General features: G+C 39.2%; 1 protein-coding gene across 1 annotated transcript in view; it reads right to left on the bottom strand.

The window, feature by feature from the left end:
- Positions 1 to 25592, bottom strand: part of atg5 (ATG5 autophagy related 5 homolog (S. cerevisiae)) — a 42343-nt gene that overhangs the window by 11729 nt on the left and 5022 nt on the right. The window contains exons 4-7 of the mRNA XM_042489883.2: positions 24173 to 24251; positions 22243 to 22405; positions 18499 to 18593; positions 5831 to 5948 (exon numbers count right to left, since the gene is read on the bottom strand). Coding sequence (XP_042345817.1) covers positions 5831 to 5948; positions 18499 to 18593; positions 22243 to 22405; positions 24173 to 24251 — 455 coding nt within the window. The remainder of the gene's footprint in view (positions 1 to 5830; positions 5949 to 18498; positions 18594 to 22242; positions 22406 to 24172; positions 24252 to 25592) is intronic.

Here is a 25592-nt window from a genome sequence, read left to right as displayed (position 1 = left end):
GTCATGAAAGACTACACACAACTAAATTCCATGACTTTTCCAGGTTTTCCATGACTGAATAGAACATATGTATTTCTGTTTCTTCATACTGTAATTCAGCTGCTTCAGTCTGATCTGTGCATACTGCTGCATGCCTACATCCTGGAACCAGGGCTCAATCACACTCAGGTTTCAGTGCTTTTTCTGCAAAACTTTTGACATTTGGACAAAAGAAGACAACATTCTCATGTGTTAACAATTGACAATATAAGCAGCCAAACAAGATCTTTAAGTAAAAGATACCAGAAAGTCTAAAATCTGCATTTTTTCATCAAAGCATAATCAAACACAGGGATTAAAAACTAAACAAGGAGAAGCATCTTTTAGTTATTGTGCTGCACTGTCGGCCCGGCCCTAGATGTGGCTGCATGAGTGTGATTTTTGTTTATTTTTCAAAGTCACTTGTGTGTCTGGTGCCCCCCCCCCCGGCACTCCTTCACTCTACACACCTGCTGACACTCATCAATTAAACGCACCTGCCTGCAATCAAGCCAGCAAAATATAAGAGTGCCAGCTCGACTGTCATTCCCTGCTGGATTGTTTGTTGCGCGACATGATCAGCTCTAGTCCAGATCTTTTCCATTTTGTTCACTTTCCTGTTTGTTTGTTTTTTTGCAAGACTACCTGTTTTGGGATCTCCAAGATTCCCTGCCAGCTGTTCTGTCCACACCTCCAGCCAAAGAAACTGCAACCAGATCACCCCTCACCTCAGCCAGTCATCCTGTTAATTGTTCACCTGCATAGTTCACTTATTGTAATAAAAGAACTATTTTTCTTTAGATCAGTTTTGTCTACTTGGGGGTCCCTCGTCCCACGTGTGACAAAGGAATCAAAGGAATCGAGCAAATAGCCTGATGATTTTCGGAATGGATAATAATGATAATAGATTTTATTTGTGATGCACTTTATATTTGGAACAAATTTCTACAAGAATTTCTACAAGTGCTACAGATAAAAACAACCAAAATTCAAAGCAGATTGAAAAGTCATAAAAAAATTACTTAAAAATATTACTTAAAAGTAAAAGGTTCTGCTAAAAGGGGATGTTTTAAGTCTTTTCAATAGTCAGTGCAACCATTGAAAACTGACAACCTCATTATTCTCAAGTGCTTTTCAATACTTTTCTTTATTTTTTTTAACCCAAGGTCTTATTATGATTGTAATTTTAAATCTTTTAAATTATTTGTGCTTCCTCTTTCACTCTTTTTCTCTATTTTATTTTTATTTTATTGCTTTAACTTTAATTAAATTATTATTTTATATTATGTTGTTTGAAATTTCTCTGCACAGCACCTCTAACCTACCTCTGTGAATAAAATGTGCCTTGCCTGAACACGACTGCGATTACGTAACAACATCACAGTGTTACTAAGGAAAACAACATGTTGGCATAACTGATGTCAAAGTGTACAAGAGTTAAGATGAGATTTTGGCACTCAGTAAAAAAAACGTTCACAGGCTGTGTAGTCTTTTTACAGTAAAGTTGCTTGGGTAGAATTAGAAAGCAAGAGATCTCTGCTGACCACATTTGAACCGACACCAGGCCGAGGCATCGAGCCGGCTTTCGAGCCATCTGAAATCCCCTGTCTGGTGCACATCTCACACGCCTGCACACATGAACCATAAGCCACTATCTGCTGAATCAAAACAGCCACTGAAACCTATGCTTCCCCCTCCAGCGTCTGAAGTGAGCTGAGCTGTTTGATCAGAGCGAGCTGTATTCGCAGTCTGCACGGGGACGACTGCCAGCAGTGAGTGGGCTGTACCACACATGTGACATGAGATGGCAGGGGAGGAGGCTCAAAGTATCGCTGCGTGGATTTGTCACTCAAAGAGGAGGGGGCTTGGGGTGGGGTTGTGGGGAGTTGAGATGGGGTGGGGGGTTTCCCTCTGATTATTCACAGACAAAAATCAGCGTGTGGGTTTTTCATGATTGGGCTCACCTACGATAAAACCTGAAAAGAAAACAAAAAAGCTTTGCTTACGAGAACTGTCTGTCAATACACACATGTCGTGTGTGTGTGGGCAGCGTCGCCCTTCAGGTTGTGATTTCTGCAGCAAACCGAACCCAAAAAGTTGCTCAATAACACACCTGGTTAGAAAAACAAAACACATGACACAGCTCAAACAGACGTCAACGCTGACCGCTGGTTACAGGAACATTTGTGTTTGTTTCCCGCAGCGTGGGGAGAGCAACGGCCGCATGGCAACACAGATTTTTCGGCCATGGCTCGAGGATGATTCGGGAATCCCCATCTTTCTTCCTCTAAATTGAAGCCACCCTCATTTGTTTGCTGCGGCTGCTTTCTGGGTCTCACAGGGGTCAACACCAATCCTCTCTTAGACATAACAGAAGAGAGGATTGTACGAAAAACCTTGTCATTTGATGTTTGAAAGATCACAGAGAAGTGGAGCACCCCAGATTTTCCTTTTGCTGCATGTTAAAGAAAAATCCTCTGAACTCTTGAACAATATTACTAGCAAACCCCCCCAAACACCACGGCCCCGCCCAGGCCCTGAACACAAGCCCCCAGTCTCTCTAATCCAAACACGCCGCCATAATCTCCCGCTATCATCTGACTCATCTACCAGCCGAGGAAGAGGTGGAAACCAAACAAACGACAAGAGACAAAAGGGCCACTTTCACCTTGATCAGCCAGGCAGGCAGGCCGACTCCACTGGAGGGAGGAGAGCAGAGAAAAGCAGAGATTTAGCGTCAAAGACATGAAAGACGCCTACAGCAGACAGGGAAGATGTTGAAGACTACACCTGAGAGAGAGATAGACGATCAAAGAGGAAGAAAAGAGTCTTAGATCAGGTAAACTACAGAGAAAAAAAGGAACAGGAAAAGAGGAAGAGACTGAAAGACGATGTCTCTGTTTCCCCCCAACAGTCACGCATACTTAAGGCAAACCTTAAAATGGGGCAAAAAATACAATACAAAGTAGTTAAATTACAAAAACTGGTTTGAAGTGGATTCCATGAAGGAGAGTATTTTTTATGCACATCACTTAGATGCCAGGTTATCAAAAAAAAAAAAGCACCATTGAGGAAAAAGTATCGCCTGGCCTGCACACTTAATTCATGCCACAAAAGCTTAAGAAAGGCAACGGTTCAATCCAAGTGTGCAGGAGTTACTTTTAGTGAAGTGGATGTGAGTCAAAAACTTCCACAAGAAGGTCAAAGGAATCCATCAGTAACATCCTAGTAGTTGGCAGCTGTTATTGTTTAGAGATGTTGTCTTACAGCTGTTATTAATGCTGCCTGAAGCCCAAAACAAAGACATGTACTCAGCCAGTTTCAAATGTACAATCTAAGGCTGCGTTTAGCCGCTTTAGATTGTACGACCTCACGAAAAACAAAAAAAGTCTTTCCTTTGCAATTTTAAACAAATCTGTGTTCATACGATAACACTGTGAGAACAATCCTCGTCTACACGGAGCATGTTTGCCAGGCTAGTATTGGCCTGCATACTACAGCACTGTGATAACATCCCAGTAACCATGGTGATGGATGTTTCTAAACATTAGCAGCTTTATTTCTATTGCAGCCACCGCACTAGCCATCATTATTTACAATCCAAGGCCATGTAGGCGTGTTATGGAGCCATGATGGAGCCCCTTATACATGGGAGCAGCCACGTATGAGGGATTTCTGGGAGCTAATAGTCCACGATTTCACATAAATTGTGGAATTGTGGATTCAAAACTTCTGGATGATCCGCTCAACTTTCGATGAATTCTGCAATGCAAAAACAGCTCTTGTAGCTCCTGCTGCATCATGAGGGAGCCAGTTCCTACTCACAAGTGTATAGCCATAGCATCATGTCACCTAGAAAAGCTAAAAAGTTTTAAACTTTTTCGAATCGCCAGAAATACCACCTCATGTGAGCGTGCAACATATTTTTTTTCAAAGTTGGCGTGTTTTATATTCGCAGTTTCTATTTGCGCATTTGAGTGTTAATGGTAACCTGCCCTGTGTTTGGTGCAAACCTTTTTCTCATTAGAACAAGACAGTAATGTACATCATTTCATGTTTACGAAGTGTAAAAAATATACAAGAAAATATGCCGTATACAATAATACCTCTAACAACAGCATGTATGAGGCGATGCAGACAAATGAGAGTGAACGTGAGACAGAGAGGCAGACAGCCAGAGGAGGAGGAGGATGGGGGGGTGTTAATGGTTCTGTCTCCTCCGTGCAGGTGAGTCTCCTGCGGGTCCTCTGTCCTAACACACTATTGTCTCCTTATCTACTTCCTCTCTCCTCCTCTGCAGACGCTGCCTGTTTAGACTGCTGCTCGCCCTCTCTCTCTCCTCTCTTCTTTCATTATCACCGCTCCGTCCGCCACAGCTGCAACTCAACTGAACGCCACGAGTGCACACACAGCTTCATGTCAAACCTGCGGTCCACATGTAGATTAAAAGGGTCTGAATTACTGTTGACAAATTGACTGACAAGAATAACATAGGTTATGTTGATGTTTGTCTTTAGAAATCTAATTAATTAAAACTAAAATGATGTAGTTCTGTTTGTTCTGCCACAGAACACCAGTCTGTTTAAGTGCATCTGTGTTTGAAATAATATATTTACTTTGCATTGATTAGATAAAGAAGGATTATTATATGTTTTTACAATACACACAATATCAGTTGATTGGTGTTGCACTACTCCATTTTTTCACTTTCTGTCCTTTTTTTGTTTTTATTTATGAGTATTTCCATTCAAGTTTTGTATATTGTTTTCAGATGTGTGGAAGTTGGCTAAATGAGCCTGGATCCTCTGGATCACTTTTAATTTTATTATCGTTATTATTTATTATTTTCCTTACTGTTTGCACCTCAAGATTTTTAACCTTAAAATAACAGCCCCTGAAATAAAAAAAATAAAAAGTTTTATCTTAGCTTAATTATTTAGTTATTTTTGGTGTTGTTCATTACCTTTGTACAAAAAAAAGGAAATTAAATAATTAAAAGTAGAAAATGATCCATTGTGTTTTATTGGGGTGTCAGGGGTGGGGTGTTGTTTTTATGAGTGTATAATGATTATGTTTTTCTTTTTTGTGGTCTATGGGTGTAAAAATGGGATAGAAGAGGCATAGAAATGGCATGTCCTTCTCCTGCCTGCCTCCTAGCAGGACCATTAAAATTACCAATAAAAAGTCATGTAACTTTTATTAGAGATTTGAGCTGACTAATTGGTTTTATTTAATGAAGTGAAATACAGCACACAGATGTGCATACAATATTAAAATTGATCAGGATATTGCAATAAAGTGACTAACATTCTCCATCTACCTGTTTTGGCTTCAGCTCTAATGACTTCACATCATATCTGCAGCTTGCTCTGCTCTTTTTCTCTTCATGCTTCCTCACTTTCTATCTGCTTCATCTTCTCCTCTCATATCTTTGTTCACTTGTTCTGTTCTGGCAACTGCCACCATTTCCCCTCGTCTCCCCCCTCCAGAGGGTGTGTTATCTCTGACATGCCTCATGAGGCTGTGTAAATAAAATAAACTTCAGAGGAGAGGGGCTTCTTTTCTTCTCTCACTTCGGGAAGATGACAGGGCCAATACTTGCTATGGAAACGAAAAATAAAACATGGCTGCTACTGTATGTCTAACTGTTAGTGGCTGGTGTTGACTCTGACCCATGTGTCTGTGATATTCTGGTAGTTTCAATCTTGGTGATATTTTAATATTTTTATTATACGTGATTCCACACAGAGATATTACCAAAGACTATGTTGTAATGAAGATACTCTACATTTATGTGTATGTGAAGACCTACCGTCGTTTGGTAAAGCGGCCGGGTACATCTCCTTCAGCAGGTCGCCGAGTGTGTGCATGTTGCCTTCAGGTGAAACTGGGCGAAATAGTTTCTGGATAAACGGCCTGTCACTCAGTGTCTGAAACAAATAAGAGCAGGACAAATTAACAAGCGCAGTAACACACATATACAAACACAAATACTCACAGCTGATTTACATTACTGCATTTTCATATTAGATTTTCAATCTGATGTTACGGTGCAGCCATAACAAATGCCATTTAGGATTTAACTTATTTACTCATCAGACATCTGCTTTTTCCAGCAATTCCTGGAGTTGGTGTCAGACAAAATATCCAGTAAATGGGACACTTTCATGTGAAGCAAGGGGAAATTTCAAGGTGATGAACAGAGTTCAGAGGTTGAGATTTTGGGTGGAATCTCCCTCACTACGCACGCAAACGCTGTGAATGAACACTCTGAGCTGAGCTGGGAATGTGGACGTTTGATGAGGCGGACCGCTCAGAATGTGAAATTTAGCAATCTGCAGCATTTCAACAGATGTTTCATGTGACAACATGTTTCGCTGATCAGAGTTAGTCTGGAAGTTATTAAGCTTTACGTGTGTGCCTGGCAGAAAAAGAATCAGTTTCTACACAAAAAACACTTCTGGCACTCCTCGATGTTCTCACATCGAGAAAAGAGTCGTGTAAACCATAACACTAAATGTAGTGTTGTGTTTTGTTCTCAAGCAGCACCCTCCAGGCCAGAAACATGAAGTGCCAAAACCTGCGTTTCCTCTAATGCCCACTAGAGGCTGGCTTCAAAGCAGAGTCAGTCCCCACGGATCCCCATGTTAAAATGTCCAACAGCAGAAAGAAACATGTTCATTTAAATTTCAATGATAACTTTAAGGGGGTGATTTTTTTTTAAAACTCACCTTTTTATGTTCTATTAAGGCTTAAAGATAAACATATTTAAGGGGAGGTTTCTTTGAGTAAGACGTCAGCGCTATCTGTTGACAGGTCGATACCAACGTTGACAATACAAGTAGCAGTGGCTGTCTCTGTTTCAGCGTGTTTTCAGTTCATGAAGTTAACTGAAACATTTTTTCACCTTGAAAAAGTGTTGGTTAAACTAAACTTAAAGACCCTCTGAGGAGTCAGATGTTCAGTTTTTCTGTTAAGAGTTAATTGTTTTAAGGGGTTTATGTTTTATGTTAATCCGACCTGGCGAAGACAGTCAGCAACAAAGGTTACAGACAACGTGAAGCAAAATTACAAAATCAAAGTATGCAACTCCAAAGCAATAATCAAACACAAGAAGAACACAAAATGAAGTAACCATAAGGGCATAAGGGCTTAAAGGATGTTTAAATTACCTGATTATGTTTTGGCACCCCGACCTCATATGCATCTTACATCAGTAACACGTAGTCCAGCACCACTGAAACTGGGACACATATCCCAAAACTGAGCTTGGCAAATCTCCTTTGCAGTCATCCTGCAAAGATTTCTTTTTTCCCCAACTATTTTTGCTAAAGTTACTGCGACCTGCGTGCTAACAAAGTGGCCAGTTATTGAGTCGTTTTAACCATATTGACAAAAGTTTGACTTATTGTCCTCATGTCCTATAACTTGTCTCTCAGAAAAACCTAAACTCGAGGATTCAAAACAGAAGTCCACAAACCAACGGGAAATGTCACAATGGTTATGGTCATTATTTTATACAGTTTTTTAACGTCTCCACAGAGGTCATGGGGATGGTGGATTTCAAGTGTCTCAAGGACTCTTCAGCAAAGCGGGTAAAGGGTTTTCTTAATCAGCACGCTATTCTGCTGCCTCATGAGTGATAATAACCCTAAAAACTGATTAAAAAAACAAAAAATGAAATGACATGACAGGACAAATCTCTTGTCTTGTTAAGGAATTTTTGAGCAAATAAAGATAAATATCAGCTCTTCCTTGTCATTCTTTCTGCAAACAATCCCTCCATTTTTGCTCTGATTTCTTCTCCCCGATTCTGTAAGTGATCCCTCTGCAGCCAGAAGCATACTGTCGTTGTCGATGACGATGACGCATTTCTGACCTCTAACCTCCACGCTCTGAGTTACTGATCACAGAAATGATCCAGGAACCAAAGCTCATCCTACTGCTGACCACAATGCAAATCACTCTGGGTGATAGCAACCGCTAAATGCCTTAAAATGTAAACTGACTAAGTCATGACGGCCCAGTTAAACAAAAGTGACGTATGCAGCAAACATCCTCATGACTGCTGAGCTCTGATCTGAAACCCTGCAGCCAAAACATTCCACGTGTAAGAGGTGCGGGAAACATGGTGGGAAATTACCACCAGACGCCAGACAGAAATCTAGTAAACTACGTCCAGAGCTGGTAATGGACTTTGACTCAAGAGTGGAAGGACAGGAGGAAGGATTGGTATGCTCCTCTGAGGCAGTTAAATGAGAAAAATAGATCTTGTTATTGTGCTGCTGGAAAATTATTAGAATCAAAGTTGGTTTTATGAGATTTTTGATAAAACAGTAAAAAACTTCACTTAAAGAACCAGTGAAATAAAAGAAAACACATCTTCTCCATTTTAATTCTGTCTCCTTGTAATTGATCATTTATCTCATTATATCAAGTGAAGTCAGTTTTATTTATGAAGCCCTTAATCACAAAACACAATTTGCCTTAGAGGGCTTTACAGCATACGACGTCCCTCTGCCCTTAGACCTTCACAACACCTACGGAAAAACTCCTATAAGAAAAAACGTGTAACGGGGGAAAAAATGGAAGAAACCTCAGGAAGAGCGGGGGACAGACGTGCAACAGATGTCGTAAATAACAGTTGAATTACAATAATGACAGAAAGGAAAGAGAAAGAGAGAGGAGAAGAGAGTGAGGGGGAGAGAGGGGACGAAATCCACAGCAATAATGGTAACAAACACATGTCATATTACAAAAGTGATAGGTGTAAAATTACTAAATGCACTCTATGACAATATCGTGGGTGTGGATAAAAGTCCCATGCAAATATTGACAGTGAAGACGTGACTCATAATAATGGCAGTAGAAGGTCGCGTCAAGTAGGATCACAACATCAGGCATATATATGCATATATATATATATATATATATATATATATATATATATATATATATATATATATATATATATATATAATATGACAACTATATGCCAAATAATAAGTAGCCTTCCATAAAGTCCCTGTCTTTTCTCTTTCTGTGAGGTGGTTTCAAATGTTTGATGATTCGTCCTGCAATCAGAGACATTTACAAAGTTCATTCAATCAAAAGAGACTCTGGGCGACGAGCTAGCCACACAGGTCGTATAAAACCTTTTGTGGGTCATAGTAAGAAAGTAATATGGAGAGAGATAAAACAAGATGCTGGTGTGGATACCAGTGGGCAAAACCTTTGTTTTCATTTCACAACACTAGACGGGTTGCGCAAATTGAAATTGTAAATATAGAATATGTCTAATGTAAAAACGTCAATTTAGGGGGAAAAAAAGCCATTATCGCTCGCATAACATGATTGAATCAAAGAGAAAACATTTTCAGTTTGGCTCCCAATCCCAGAGGAAAGAAAATTCAGATGGAAAAGGAAAAACGGATCCGAATTTCTGATGAAACAAAGAAAAGATGATTCTGAATTTAAAGCATTTTTAAAGCATTTGAAGTTAAAGTTGAAATAGTGAAAATGAAAATGACTCTTGAGATTGTTGACGCTCTTTGAACAAAGTGACGCTCATGTCAAAGATCTGAAATCTCTCACAATAATGAAGTCTGAACGTTTTTTGACAGACTGCATTGTGTGAGAATTATGGAAGTGAGTTATTGTGACCATATACCTCCTCCAAAACCTAGACAACACCTTGGGACCGCCCATGACCTTGACCACTAGGGTTGCAGTAGGGTTTTAAGATATACCATGGTATGAAAGTGGGAGGTTATCATACAATGTGCATTCACTTATTTGGGGTATCAAACAAAAATGCAACTAGACAAAGAATTTCACTTTGTTTTGGTTAAATTAAAAAAACTGAAAACAAAAAGAAGCCCAATTCTGTTTCCATTTCCCATTGTAATGATATTAATAATAACTGTGTATTAACATATACCGTCATATCATGAAGCGGTGAGATGTATAACGTACCGTTGCAACCCTATCATTGACCAAACTGCTCATATTAATTTATTCGACATGCTTTGTGTTTTTTACTGTAAGCTGCTGTAAATCCAGTACATGAACGTGATTGTCACCAGGTTTGTTCTCTGTAAACGTCAAGAGTCACGCCATCACTTCAGAGTGGAGTAAAATATTTAGTGGTTCTAGTTACCGGGTGACCCGTGTCCTCTCGGCAGGAGACAACAAGGCGCCGGCCGTTGGACAATGACCAGCAGCTGCCGTCAGACGGTGACTTATAAAGCTATTTGGTTAATCAAGCACTTTAATTCAGTGGATGTATTTGCCTTTGTGACTCAGGGGCCCTGAGTCACTGACACTACAAAGTTTGACTAATTAGTTGTTTTGTTGACTGAAAAAGTTTGATCAGGAGAAATGGGGGAAAATATCAACAAAAAATTCTGAACTTTTAAGACATATAAGTGGTTAAAAGTAATTCATCAAATAAAAAAAGACCAAACATTTTTGGAACTTCTCTCTCCAGTACATTAACTGAAAACTGAATCTGTGATCAGACAGATTAATCAATGAATAAAACGATCGTTGCAGTCCTAATAAGATTATTTTTTTCCAATACTGGTACAATAAATTGCGATATTGAATTTTCAGTCCTCTTGATCAATAGTGATCAGTCGATGTCGTGCTCTGATGGGAGCAGCGTGGTGCAAAAAGACATCCAACCTGAGGTGTCAAAAGGAGAGTCTGACACACAATAGGGCCTAATCATGGAGCTGTGAAAAGGAAACCTGCAAGGACAGGGATCGCGTAACCGAGCGGTAACTACACACCACAGAGCCAGGCGCGAACCAGCAAGAGGAAGGTGGCGGAGGAGGCGCGAAACCGGCACTCAGGTTACACAGAAATACTGAGTCACTGACAGGAAGCACGGCGTTTCGTGCGGGATCATCGGCAAGAGCCAGAGCAGGGAGAGTGCGCTAAGTGACAGCTACTTCATTGCATTTTTAAATAGCCGGCTATGAATAATTGAGCCGGCCGCCATACAAAGAAGGCGCTATTGATCCCCTCGGGAGAGAAGCGTGATATTGCCTGGATGAAGACACTTTCTTTTCAGCTAGCGTGACACCTTAGCTGGCACGGCGGCACATGGTCACACAAAGAGCGCGAGGTGTCATTAGGACGCAGGTGAAAAGAGATGGCTCGCTCTCGCTGAGTGAAAAGAGCAGCGGAACTCAAGACGTCGGCCAACTGATGGCGGGGATTCAATCCGCCTAATTGATGGTAAAACAATGGACAGTGGTGGTGGAGGGGGGGTGGGGGGCGCCGTCAATCAATTTAAGTTTCCGTGAATCAAGAGGGGTGAGAGAAAGCATTTCCACTGAACTCCGAGACCATCCATTCGTAAATTAAAATTCCAACCTCATTTTTCACGGCCCTCATTTTCTCAGAGGCTGAAATGCATACCTGCGGAGGAGAAACGCCATCAAGGGACACTGAATCGAATTCTGAATTATTTATTGTTCAAGTGGTGCATGCAGGCTCAAACTCTTATACTAAATCATTCATCTCCATATTTTGGTGCTAATCAGAATTTCTCAGCTTGTCCAGGTCAGCAGAGGGATTTTTTTTCCACTTGAGGCCAGATGCATAAACAATGTTTACACACAAAAAACTTTTCCCCAATATAAACTGGTATTTTTAAAGGAAGAATATGCAGCAAGAACGTGCACATCAAACACATTCTTCAGAGCCACTTTATGGCTTTAGCTGAGACATCTGCAAGTGATATGATATGGACCAAATTAAATATAAATTGAGAGAAAGAAAATATTGTTTTTAGTACGCTTGCCTATTAGACTGATTATGTTATACGCTATTTTTGCAGCCCACATAGTGTTCTGTAAAATGTCAATCAAAGGCAGATTAATTAAGTTAGTTTTAAATTATTTTTGACAAATGAATTCACATTTGCATATTTTCAGTCAGATTTTATTTTACATATATCTCCGTCAGTGATCATTTCATTGACCCTTTGAAATTCTTTGTAAAGTCTGTTTAAACACGAGTGCCCTGACTGAGTCATTGAATCTTCTGATGTAAAAAAAACAGAATTGAGATTTTACAGCCATGATGATTTGAAGCAATCATGATAAATTAGTGGTACAGATGCTACAAATGTCCACAGTAAACAGCTGCTCTGGCACCACTGGAGAACCTCGCCGCTGTGACACAGTTGATGAAATTGCTCTTTCTTGTATCAGTATGCAAACTACGTTTAAGAACGTTTCTACATCCACTTACGGCGAATTGTGGGTATGGAAATTAAACTCGTGCCATTGTGCCCTGCACCACAATGATTGGGATTTTAACAGAATCAGGTGAACATAGGCTTTCAGTTTTTCATTGATGTTTTAACTCGCTTTTATTGGCTCCGTCCACTTCTTGAGAATGTCATTTATGCGTGCTGAAAGTTTTTGTTTTCAGATGTTGTGTGACCAAGTTTCTTCCTCAACCTCGTCGCTCAACACCACTTTCTTCCAAAAAATAGTTTCTATGAAATGTTTTTACATTGTGTTCTTCAATTATATTAAATAAAGCCAAAACTATGCGCATAACTGGCACCACAGGGGGTAGGAGAGAAAATATGTCTTTTCATACTTTGGGCAAACTGACTCTTAAATGCAACAAAAAAACAGAAATATGGAATTCATTATCACATGAAACCTCTGACAAATCAGTCAGGTCTGCCAACACCGCAACATAAAAAATAAAGCCTTTTAGCTGATTACTAAACCAAAAGATTTTCCATTGACATTCACAGCTCTACTCGCCAACATTACTGTAAAGGCTGCAGAACATTCTTCTTCAGCACAACATCACCTGTTGCCTTTGGCATGAATCTGTCCAGCATTCCCATGTTGTGTAATTGTCTGTGTAGTCACCACCTCCCCCTCGTCTCACTCAGCCATTACAAGATATCTGGGAGGCAATAAAGCTGCATTCTTCGAAGCAGGCAGCTTCCGCAGCACCACAACACAGAGGCGGCTGGAGGAAGACTGCCTGCTCTTGCATTGGGGGTTTGTGAGTCAGCACTGAGTCACGGAGTGGGAACAGAGAGGTGTACCTGTAGAGCAACAATGTAAGCGGTCTTTAAAAGAAGGATAGTAATTTTCACTTTCCGCGCAGCGAGACGCTCTGCCCCCTCCAGCTCTTTGAATCACAAAAATGGCGTCACCGCTGAAGCAGGAAGATGCACTGGCAGCCAAACAAGTCCCGCCACCAGACGGGGGCGAGGGCACGGCGGGTCGATATGCGCAAACACGCAACCAGAGGCCTCAAGTGGAAGCAATTGAAATGACAAATTTATGAAGCCTGCTAAGACAGATGGCCATGTGCAAACACATCAACTGAAACATATGGCTACATGTGAAAAAAAGAGAAGCCAAAAGGACAGAAAAGTCACATGGAGGGAGAGCTAATATGCTAAAAAGAGCTAATGGTAACTTTACCTAAATAATAAAAACAATGATTTCACTGTCACAGATAAATATGCAGACAGAGAAAAAAATAAAAAGTAAACTGAAGAAAAATAAAGATGTGATTTTGGGCTTTCATGAATAGAAATAAGAATTAAAAACCAAGATATCCAAGCGAAGAGAGACGGAGTTGTTGACAGGACATGACAAACACACAAACACACAAACACACACACACACACACACACACACACACACAAATGTGTCGTCCATGCCCATGAGGTGTCTCTGTCTCCATGAGGAGTGCAGGCCAGACGGAAATGAGCCCTCTGTTATTTGGACTGAGTGTTGTCATTAATTCTGTCTGCATCAAACACAGCACATGTTATTTACACTAAAGACCACAATCTGGCTTTGAAGGACTCAGAGTGTGTGTGTGTGTGTGTGTGTGTGTGTGTGTGTGTGTGTGTGTGTGTGTGTGTGTGTGTGTGTGTGTGTGTGTGTGTGTGTGTGCATTTGAGTGGGCGGGGGGGATCTTTCCTCTGTGTAACAGTCTCCTGTTAAGTCACCACAGTGACTTCAGAGTTACAAACAGCTTTGTTCTTCTCAGCGTTTCTGCACCTTTAGCCATTTTTTCAATCTTTTATCTTTTTCTTTTTCTTCTGAGCTGAGCGTCTTTACTGGGTTTTCTCATGTCATGTTTCGTCTTGTCACAGAAACTCTGTCTGACAAAACACTGGATTTTCTTCTTAGCAGCGACATGAGCTCCATAGGGTTCCTAAACACTTTGAAACTTTTCGGAGAACTGGATTTATGACCTGATTTTTGAGATTACAAGGTGTCAGTTACTCCCTGAATCCCCCATAATATAGGATACAATAGATAGAATATCATAAACATTGACATTTGACATTTTTGTTAGCAAGGAGATTATTTTTTGTCTTCATCTTCAGACAATTGTGTTCATTAAGTTCTAGACGAAGTGGGTGAAATACATAACACCCTTATGGCAAGATTTTGATGACGTATCGGATGAATGACCCTAATATGTTGTTTTATTTTTGCAAACAACATTGACTGACATTCTATTTTGTTTTCCTCACGTTTCCATCTAACATATTTTTCAGAGCTGTTATGTGCACACTTTCTATCTCCCCAACTGTACAAAGTTCTGGACAAATCTGAACAGCAGGGGAAATTAAACTCTGTCTGCCCTGTTGTATGTTTTGTAAGAAAAAGAATAAGCATCTGGCACTTTCTGACACAAAAGGTTTCACTTTTTATGCTGTTTACACGGCTAATGAAAATGAATATTCCAGTTTAAATGCAGCTGTGCATACTCTGATTAATGTGTCCTCACATTTCATTCATGACATCAAGATACAGAAAAGGTGAACAGCATGAGCTGCTTGTCATTTTACTTCTTTGCTCAAAATAGGATTTTTTTCACAGTTTCTCCAATGGCAGGCTTGTTGGACTGTGTGAACACAGTCTCCCACTTTATTACTTATCTAAAATATCTGTAAGTCTACTCCGGCCCTGCTAACTGTTGGCGAGTTGGTTTGTGTACAACGCACAGAGCTGACAGTAAACAGGCGAGAGGCCATGAGTCGCAAATTGCAGAAAAAAAACACAAATTACTATCCTTCTTACATCAAAATATCTTATGTCTTAAATGGAAAATGCTCCCTTTAAAACAGTCCAATTCAGAATATCTAAGAGGAAAAGGGTGTTTACATGACTCATATTAAAGTCAGAGTATTCTTATATTCCAAATAATAGTGGAATATTAGAGTGCATGTAAACATACTGAGTGAAAGTAGTTGGAAAATGCCACAAGCATTTTGAAATTCATACTGAACAGATTTGGTTTATACTTTTTCTTTCCAGCCTTGTTTTGTTGTAAATATTTCGTAGTTTGTCAGATGAAAACCACACCAGCTCCAAAACAATCCAGACTTTTCAGCAGTGATGCTTATTCTCTCCAATATATCACACAGTGAGGCTGCAGCACTCTTTGATGCTCCAATTGTCATGAAACCAACTGGGCTCATAAACGTCCGTGGAAACTTTCAATTCAGCCATGAAAAACACCCAAAACTGGAACGGTCTGGGTTTGTTCTCCCCGCCAGCAGTTACACGCTTTTACAGCTGCAACAAGTGCATGTCTGAGAGGGCGGGCCGTGTTGGTGAGACTGCATGTTTCAGTCAGCCACTTTAAAGAGTCATGTTTTATAAGCCAACACAGGAATGTTTCTGTCCCAGTGTAAAATGGTTTATTTACGTACTGAAGATGTGAAAGTAAAAACAAAAGCATTAATGAGCTTTTTGAATTTCAGGAAAAACAGCCAGCGTTGACAGTGATTGACAGCGGTTGTCCCGCCTTCCCTGTTGCGCAAAATGTAAACGCGGGCATATGCGGAGCCTCATTAAAAACTTGACACGCTCAATAATAAATCATCACAGTGGGAAATTACCAGCCATCATAGCAGATATGATGACGGAAATACATGCTTGGTAGGAAAGTTCACTCTTGCAGCTCACCATTACAGTGCAGTCCTGTTCTGTTCTTAACATGTACAAATCTGTCACAAGACGAAACTCCTCTCTGTCATTTGGAGCCAGATTTATTTCTGCTCTGCTACATTCTCTTGCATTATTTTTCCAAGCTTGCTCCGACAAGCCCCAACATTTTAATTATTCCACAGGACTCTGTGACAGCGAGGAGGCCTTTCTGCTTGCTGTGATTTGGGATCAAGGCTAAATGCACGCAACATTCAGCCACTTGACTCAAAACAGACTGTCAACATGTTTTTCGTTGCGAAGATCCAGATGTTTTCCAAATCTTTAGTCCCTTAACTGGATTGGACAAGACTCCTCAATGTCCAGTAGGATTTAATGACTTAAAATTACATTGAATTACACTGTTGCTTCAGATTAGTCCTTCACAGTTACAAATGTTATTTAAAAAAACTGTCAGTCATTGTGCGATTCCTAAGCTCTCAAATTAATCTTCCACACTTTTCCAGCCTTTCCTGATCTGCACAGAAACCCCCCAACACTTGACTCAAAGCGTGGCACTTTTCCCCCACTGTCTGGCTCGCAGTGTGCTAATGTTTTCCATGCGAGAATCAGTCGCTTATTCATCTCCCTCTTCTTTCTTTTTTGTCCTCCAAAGGGAATTTTCACCTGAGTCAGGATAAAGCCGCGGAGGCTTGGCGGAAACACCCGACCTGAGGCCCCTTGTCTGTGTACGCCTCCTCAACCCCGACTGAACCCTGAGGCTCGCCCGCCGGCTCATGTCGGTTCAGTGGGATTACACACAAACCAGGGAGAGTCACAGGTATCAAATGTACAGGAGCCGATGAATAACCGCCAAAAAGCACCAAGTGACGGTCGTACAAACAGCCCTCTGACAGAAAGCGTTTTTTGGGGTTTTTTTGCCCTTGATTATTTTTAGACGTATCATTTTATTGAAGGTCGCAAGAACAAAGCAGCAGCTGTAAAACTGAACTCACGAGCAGCTTATGAAAGCAAATTCTGAATGTTTCTCTTAAAGTTTCACTTGAGGTGAAGATTGAAAGCAGGTTTGATCAGGCTATCAAGCTTGGTTCATTGATGGCTTTCATTACAATAAAAAAACTATGATTTAACTAAAAAACAAAAGAAAATAAACTGGGTTTCAGACACTTACTCATCAAGTTTTATGGCGGGCATAAACACAATGTGTAGGCTGTTTTAATGGATCATTAACTCAGATATAAAAGACTTTTATATTTACTAAAGTGATTAATATGTCAAGAGAAGGTCAAAGACTCCCCAGTTGCACAATATGGAAAACTGACAAGTGATGAAACGTTTTCTTTTTGATATTTAGACTGCCTGCAGGTGTGTGTGGGAGCCAGGGAGAGGCAAGGTTCACCCATCACCGCCCATAAACTGAACAGGAATCATGACATGGATGTTTTTTTACATTAGGGACTCACAAAATTCAAAGCGTTGAAGTTGTGTAAAGACCGTTCTCAACAATAGAGTTGGCTGAAAGGATGGCGAGCATTTTCGAAATGTTGATGAAACATAATTGCGGGATGACTGCCTTTCCACTGAGTGATGATGTTCGTCTTCTCCTCTGGTGGTAACATTCAACGAAGCATGGCGTTGGATGTTCAAAACATTAGCAGCTTCATTTCTATTGCTGCCACTGCACTAGCTGTCATTATTTCCAGTCCAAGCCATAACGGAAAGGAGAGCCCCTTATATGTGGGAACGGCAATATATGAATTTGGAGTTTAGTATCTTGCCTTCAGACACTTTGAAATGCAGACTGGACACCAAACCAAATACCTTGCTTTGAAACCTGTGCAAATTGGTTTGATACCACTAAAAACATGGGAAGAAGGCAGTGAACAACAAAAGAAAAAATGACCCAAAAATGTTCAAGAAATTAGTAGAGAAAGAAGGAAAGAAAGAAAGAAAGTCACAAAAAATTAGATTACCTAGAAAAAATGCTTGAAAAAATATAATCCATTTTGGAGCATAACTGTACATATTTATTATGATAATTATTTTTCCCCTTGCTTTTTTTTTAAATCATTTTTAAACTCTACTAATTTCTTGCAATTTGCGTCTTTTTTCGTTTTGAAAGAAATTGCACTAGTTTGCTCAGGGTTCAAGGGTTTAACGTTTTGAAAGTTACAGACAGAACCTTTAAAAGAAGAAAGAAAAGAGTCCTTTTCATCATTTTTTTTTACCTTCCAGCTGCAGATTTGAAATAGACTGTTATTTATAGTAACTTTCTAGACAAGATGAGCCAGTGTCTGGCTGGCGCTGATTCGCCTGCTGAGGCAGCGTCAGACAACAGAGGGATTCTTAAACAGCTATCTGGCTACATCTACTGGACTGACTGGACAACTTAAGAATTTCTCTCCAGACTCCAGAGACTCAAATTTTACTGAATTAAAATGAAGCTATAGGTCACTTTGGAAACTGGAAACTGTTATTTTAAAGTTTTGTTGTCGTGCAGTGTAGTTGTGCGTGTTACCTGGTATATCCTGAAGGGGATGTATCTGAAGCCCCCCTCCTCGGTGGGATACTCCATCAGCTTCCTGTTCATGGCCCAGAACTGGTCAAACTTATCTGTGACAACACAAACATACATGCAGCTCAGCTACTGTCAACTCTCCAGATTATTAAGACATCATTGTGGATTTGATAACATTTCATAACACTGCTAATGCGAGATGATCATGTGTGGACAGCAAAAGAGGTAGAACGCACTGGAAGAAATGCAATCTCGAAACCCATCCGCTATCATCTGACAAAGAATTCACTTTTATTTATTTATCTGTATTAATACGCATGTATCTGTTCATAAAGATTAGCTAAATATTGTCTTGACCTGTTTATGAGCGTTGCACTGAAGAGGAATTGTTGGCCTGCGTATCTGCTGGCTTCACCTGATTTTCCTAAATATTGGCTGAAGTCGATGGCTTTGAAGGTTTCCATTAACCCTCAAATTGTGCAAATTGAAATTGCAAATATAAAATATGTCTCATGGGAGGATGTCAGTTTAAAAAACTCCCATTTATTGCAAAGAATTGGGATATTTCATGCAATTCTAAAGAGCCAAATTTTGCAAATCTGCAGTGGAAACACTTCTTTGTCTTGGTCACATGATGCTATGGCTATGCGCTTGTCAGTTGGAACTGATCCCCCCCCATGATGCAGCAGGAGCTACAAGAGCTGTTATTGCATCACATAACTCTTCAAGAGTTGAGCTGATCATCTGGAGGTTGTGAATCCACCATTACTCTGTGAAATCGTGGACTATCAGCTCCCAAAAAATCCCCCATACATGGCCGCTCCCATGTATAAAGGGCTCACCTTTCAATTATGGCTCCATAACACGCCTATGTGGCCTTGGATTGGAAATAAGGACGGCTAGTGTGGTGGCGACAATAGAAATAAAGCTGCTAATGTTTTGGACATCCATCGCCATGGTTACTGTCGCCAGAGGAGAAGTCGAAGAAAATCATTCAGTGGAAACACAGTCATTTGGAAATTGTGTTTTATCAACATTTGGAAAATAACGATTAAATTTTGGGCAAATCTGTAATGGAGACCCGCCTAATGTCAGGCACATTTTTTTGCTCCACTAGACACTTTTTAAGTCGTGCAGATAGATATTCATGTCTTTTCATGTTGTTTGGTAAAAACGCTCAGAAAACACCTTTTTTTTTCACTTGATGGAAATCTTGAACTTTGGTCCTCTCGAATGATTCCTCTCTGAGTGCTCTGGTTTCAAACCCTCCATCTCCCCTCGCCTCTCACTTTCACATGAGCCCTCTGAAAACCTTCAGTTTTCTCTCCTGGATGAAAGTACAAGCCGTCCCTGTTTCTCTCTCTCTGTTTCTGGTCTCTTTTGGACGCGAGAGTTTTGGTTTAAAAAGGTTTCATGTCTCACTTTCGTGTGTGTCAGATCGAACTTACTCCTTCTGTTTGGATTAGTGTATAAGTATTATCTGTTTCAGTGTTTAATCTAGTTATAAACAATTCAACAGTGTGAACCACACCCCAAACTTTCAAAACATCTCACAGCATCATCTTTTAGTTTCTTCCTCCTGAGTTTTTTTATTTTACAATGCGTCATTTCTCTCTGTAAGTTTAAGGGGAAAGTGGAAGAGAGATCAGCAGCTGAAGTTTTGTGGTTTATCTGCAAACACAATCAAAACATTTTCAGCGCCATGTGCACAGTTTGACAGTTACATGAAATTTACGTACTGAAATTATATCATGTTTTCTGGACATTATTTGCCTTGCAAATATTTAACTGTACTGTCAACTTTGTTATGAAATATCTTTAGGAGGTGTTTCACAAACAGCAGCTTAATGTCAAGAGAAAATGTCTAAACAGAAATGATCTATCACTGTTAATAATTATTTATATTATTATTGTTATTACATACTGATGCTTGTTACTGAATTAGTAAAAATATACATACTTCTGACAAACTCCATCAACATGAACCAGCAGCAGAAGATGAAACACTTCTTCCAGAGCAGCAAATAATAAACTTTATTTATTTAGCATCAATTTTAGTGTTTTACCACACAGGCATATACAGAATAATGGCAGTGCATTCAAAAAAGGCCAACATGAGACATTCACTCATGTAGAAGTGCTGTTAATATTATAAAAAAAGTTACGTGGCTTGTTTATTCATGTATTGATGATACATAATTAATTGGTGTAGATCTTTGTGGGTATTCATCAGTACAGTTTTTTGTAATAGTGTTGAAGTCAGGATGTCTACAGATGTAAGACTCTTGAATTTAATACTTTTTGAAACTTTCTCAAGATTATTTTTATCCTCACGAGCATAAATTAAAATGAAATTTAAAGATTTGTAACACCACAAATGTCTGAAATGACTTTCATGCAAAAAGAGTTTGACTCATTTTGACAAAAAGAAATTAAAAGATTGATATAAAGATTAAGTGCTTTTGGCAATTGATATCTCACAAATTCTAAACATTTTTGACTTTTTAATGACTTGTATGGCCTCATGTTTAAAAAATCAAATTTAAGATTCAGATACCAAATTTGACTCCAAATCTGAATCTGAAGACCTTTTAAGGATCTGCAAACACCCTTAAAGTTGTGAAATATAAAATATTTCCAGGTTGAGGCTTCTAAAATATGAGGATTTGCCGCTTTTTCCGTGTTCCATTATATAATTTTTTTTTTTTTGCCTCTTATTTTGGAGAAAATGGGACATTGTAGGATTCACCTTGGGCTTTTGAAACTTTCGACTGTTTGGCATTTCATAAGCTAAATGACTGATTAATCGCTGAATTTTAATGTAGATAATTGTTAGTTGCCACCTTATCTGTAACATAACTCAACAGCAAGAAGAGGTAGTGTGTGCTAATAATTAGGAGAGTCGTGACAATTATAGATCAAACAAAGTGACATTATTTATAACCGACTGAAGCACAGAGAAGCTACATAACTGCTGACCAAAGTGTTTATTAATGCCGTGTTTGATCAACTTGACCTTCAGCGACTCCAAGAATCTCACACCACGCTTTTAGGTTTTCAAAGACGAGCTCAGCCCTGCCGCCGCAGCTTCACCTACACAAACCACCACAATCACAACCAACAGCCAATCAGAAGTCAGCCTGAACAGACGGGTGGCAGCAACGGAAAGGGAAGCTGGTGGGCGTTTAGGTGGGAGAAGTTTTCAAATGGAGGCTTCAAAGACCACGATTAGACTAAGGGGAGATTTACGTGTGTGTGTGTGTGCATGTGTGTGTTTTATTGTGCATTTGTGTGTGTGTGTGTGTGTGTGTGTGTGTGTGTGTGTGTGCAGGAACAAAGAAGGAAGACACGATATATGTCTTCTTTGTGTCTTTGAATGAATGTGTGTGCAGGGAGACAACATGTGTGCATCAGAGTGTTAATGCGTGAATGTGTGTCACTTCCCAGCAGCTGCTTGTGGTCGTTTTCCTTTTAAATGTATGTGCGTGTGTGTGTGTGTGTGTGTGTGTGTGTGTGTGTGTGTGTGCGTCCATGTGTGCCCTCCTCACCTTTGAGCATGCTGATTCACAGCTGCTTATAGAAACGTGTGTGTGTGTGTCTGTGTGTGTGTGTGTGTGCGTGCATGCGTGCGTGCGTGCGTTGGCCCTCCTCACCTTTGAGCATGCTCATTCACAGCTGCTTATGGAAACGTGTGTGTGTGTGTGTGTGTCTGTGTCTGTGTGTGTCTGTGTGTATGTGTCTCACCGTTCTGCAGGCCCATCCACAGCTGTTTGTGGTCTTTCTTCTGCATGTCGTTGACGACTTGGCTCTTGTGCTTGAGGGCGTCGGCCTCCTTGATGCTGGACATGAAGTGAGCCTCGATCACAGAGTTGGACGGGCAGTGGAGCAGGTCACGCTCCGGAAAATTCTGTCGCATGCACAAGAACGACATTTTATTTAAAGCTGCGTTCTCGTATTTTTGGTCTCTAAGCTGTTTTGGTCTGCAGCAGCTCCTGAGGGGAATATTTGGCTCTATAGCTGCTTGATGTTCCACTTTCTTCATCTGCTAAAATTGTTTGAGCTGCAAACTTGAGCGCCAAAACAAAACAGTGATTTTGCCAGAAAATTAATGAATGAATGAACAAAAAAAAATATATATTATAAAAACATAAATAAAACAAAAGTACAGTGTCCAAAAAGGAGTAGGTAGAGGTAAAACATATTCATCCCCACCCCTATCTCATTTTCTTCTTTTAACACATATATTATGTTAACAAATTCCCGAATTTATCTTCAACTAGTGTATACAGAACCATCCCTAGTTTACCTACCACCAAATAAATAAATAAATAACTATTACAGGTTTACTGACAATCCAAATTACAAAATATAAACACCCCTAACACAACCTTTCCTCATCCATATACCTGCCAAAAATATATATATATATTTTTTAAATTGATTTATGTTCATGCTTTCTTTCAAACCTGACCCATTTCACAAGTCCACCCCACACACTGAGATATACTTTTTAGTTGTACAAAATAACGTCTCTCCGTGTCACAAAATATTTTTTTTGAATGTTGCCCAGAAATGAATTTTTTCTTGCTCTAAAAATGATTATTGCAGTTTTAAATTTAACCATTTCTATGAATTTCACCACATGTGAAAAAAATAGCGTGTTAGTGTGCTCCCTATGTCCCACATTATGTACTATCCTGATTTATCTCTTTTAAAGTATGTATATTGGTTGTAAGTTGCTTTTGTAAATGTTACCCAAACTTCTGCACAGTAATTCAGATATAGTGAGGAATACAGAATGTGCAGTGATTTGTGGTTAGGTATGTGTCTTGTATTTTTTTAATTGCTTTGCATTCTGCTTCGCACTTATGCACTGCTGCACCTCTTTAAATGTTGTATTTTTCTTCATTAATGCATTTTATATACTCTATTTTTAGCCCTATTTTTTATTAATTATGTCAGTGGGTTTCATTTTATTTATTTATTTTTTTCATCTTACGTAATGCATTCTGTTCATTCAATTTGTACCCCTTTTTTATCTTACTTGTACTAGTATTTTTAAGTGGGTTTTATTTACGTGAGATGCAATCTTTCTTTCTATTCTGATCCCATTTTTTTTCTTACATGCGGCTTATATTATGTCTTTATGTCCTCTGTCCTTTCATGTGAAGCACTTGGTGCTTCTAATTTTGTTTTTCCTTGTAAAGCACGTTGGGCTACATTTCTTATATGACAAGTGCTATACAAATAAAGTTTATTATTATTATCATTACTAATACTATTATTATTCCCAGAATGGCAACGCTCGTTGCCATCTTTGTTCTTTCATAGTTGATCTGAGGTTTACAGCAGATTTTGTGGTCTAAAATCACACTCAGACATTTGTTTTCATATTCTCTGTTTACATTGACATTATCAATAACCATCTGTACTTGTATGTCTTAAAATCAAAACTACTGGTGAGTAAAAGACGCTAGCATCCTATGCAGAGTTGCTGTTGGAGATAATTCTGCATGTATTGTTTTTATACAAATAGTCACTAGTGGAGCACATTTCTTTGTTAAAAGTTTACAGTACAGTTGAACACAGAAGGCACAGGATCTAGGGATGAGTATACACAGAGATACAGTGTTGTGGATGCTGTTCATGAACACACACTGTGGGTGACTCTTACCTTAAAGTGCACAGTGATGCTCCAGGGTAAGACGGTGTTGGACGCATGGAAGTCAAACAGAACTCCGATTGGATAATGCCTGGAAATAATGTCACATGTGAAAATCATGTCTCAACATCAAAGGAGAAAATGAGTTTACTTCCCATGACCAAAAAACTAATTTTTCTCTGGAAAATGTTTAAATTGACCAGCAGTGTCATCGCTCTAATGACAACACATGACCTCCAAATTGGAAATTTCACTCCAAAACACTGTTTCCATTATGGAAAATAAGTTACTTCAAATGTATTAATCTGTGTTTTAACAGACTTACAAACTTTTATTAGCAAATGTGTCAAAATGAGTGCAAAGGTTAATCATTTGAAACATGGATGGACATTTTCACTTCACTTTTCTTGTGCCTTTTACAACCTTCGAACTCTGAGCATTCGTTTGATTTCTTTTCAAAACAAGTGGAAAAAGGCATTGAGCAACTTAGCAAGAAATGTCCTGCACACTGCAAGAACTAAGTAGAAAATATTCTAAAGTAGATTTAGAAAATATTTTTTACAAAAAGCTAGAGAAAAAGTTCAAGACAATTATTTTACAGAATAATTATATTTTACCATTCCTGTTTGGTTGTTTGTTTGTTTTCTGAGACATTTTTTTTTAAATTTTCAGATCATTTTCTTAAACTTTTATTTTATTTCATTTTATTAATATTATTATTAGTAGTAGTAGTAGTGGTAGTATTTTATTTATTTTTTAACTAATTTCTTGCTAGTTTGTGGGCCATTTCTTATTAAGTTAGATAATTCCTTCCTCCCATGTTTTTGAAAGAAATCAGGCCCATTTGTGCAGGTTTCACAGGGTTAACTGTGATCCATTATAAGCATCACAAGCAGCCTTGGTGTCAGTTTTTGTTGCCCTCTGATGTTGTTGGGTCCAGTTCTCTCTGGAGACAGTGTTTAAACTTGAGGAGACAGTTTACATTTCACGCCGACATCTTTATTTGTCACTTCCTGTGTTTCAGTAAACGAGGTTAAGATGCTTTTCTTTATCACAGCCGCAGATCAGATGAGTGAATTTAATCACACACACTAACCATGTTAGTCATTTCATCTCAGTTCTTCTGAAACCACCTAGCCAAATCAGTAATTTAAAAAAATATCAAACCAATGATACTCTCCCATTACAGGTTACCAGACCCTAAAGTAGTGTCTTAATTTTTTTATATTTGTCTAAATGCACAAATATAATACATGTACAGAAAGGCAGCAGAACTTCACATGGGAGTCTGAATCCTGTAATTAATTTGATATTTTACATGATAACTAATATTTAAATGGATATCTACGCTAATATCCTTTAATTACTTTAAATGTATTTTACAGGAAATTTGCTGCTACTAGAAAACAAGTTCTTTATTATCTCTGCAGCA

The sequence above is a fragment of the Plectropomus leopardus genome, chromosome 11 (genome assembly GCF_026936395.1).
Source record: "Plectropomus leopardus strain MGB_pleo_1.0 chromosome 11, ASM2693639v1, whole genome shotgun sequence".
NCBI classification, from domain to species: Eukaryota; Metazoa; Chordata; class Actinopteri; order Perciformes; family Serranidae; genus Plectropomus; species Plectropomus leopardus.
This window is presented reverse-complemented; position numbering and strand designations above follow the sequence as displayed.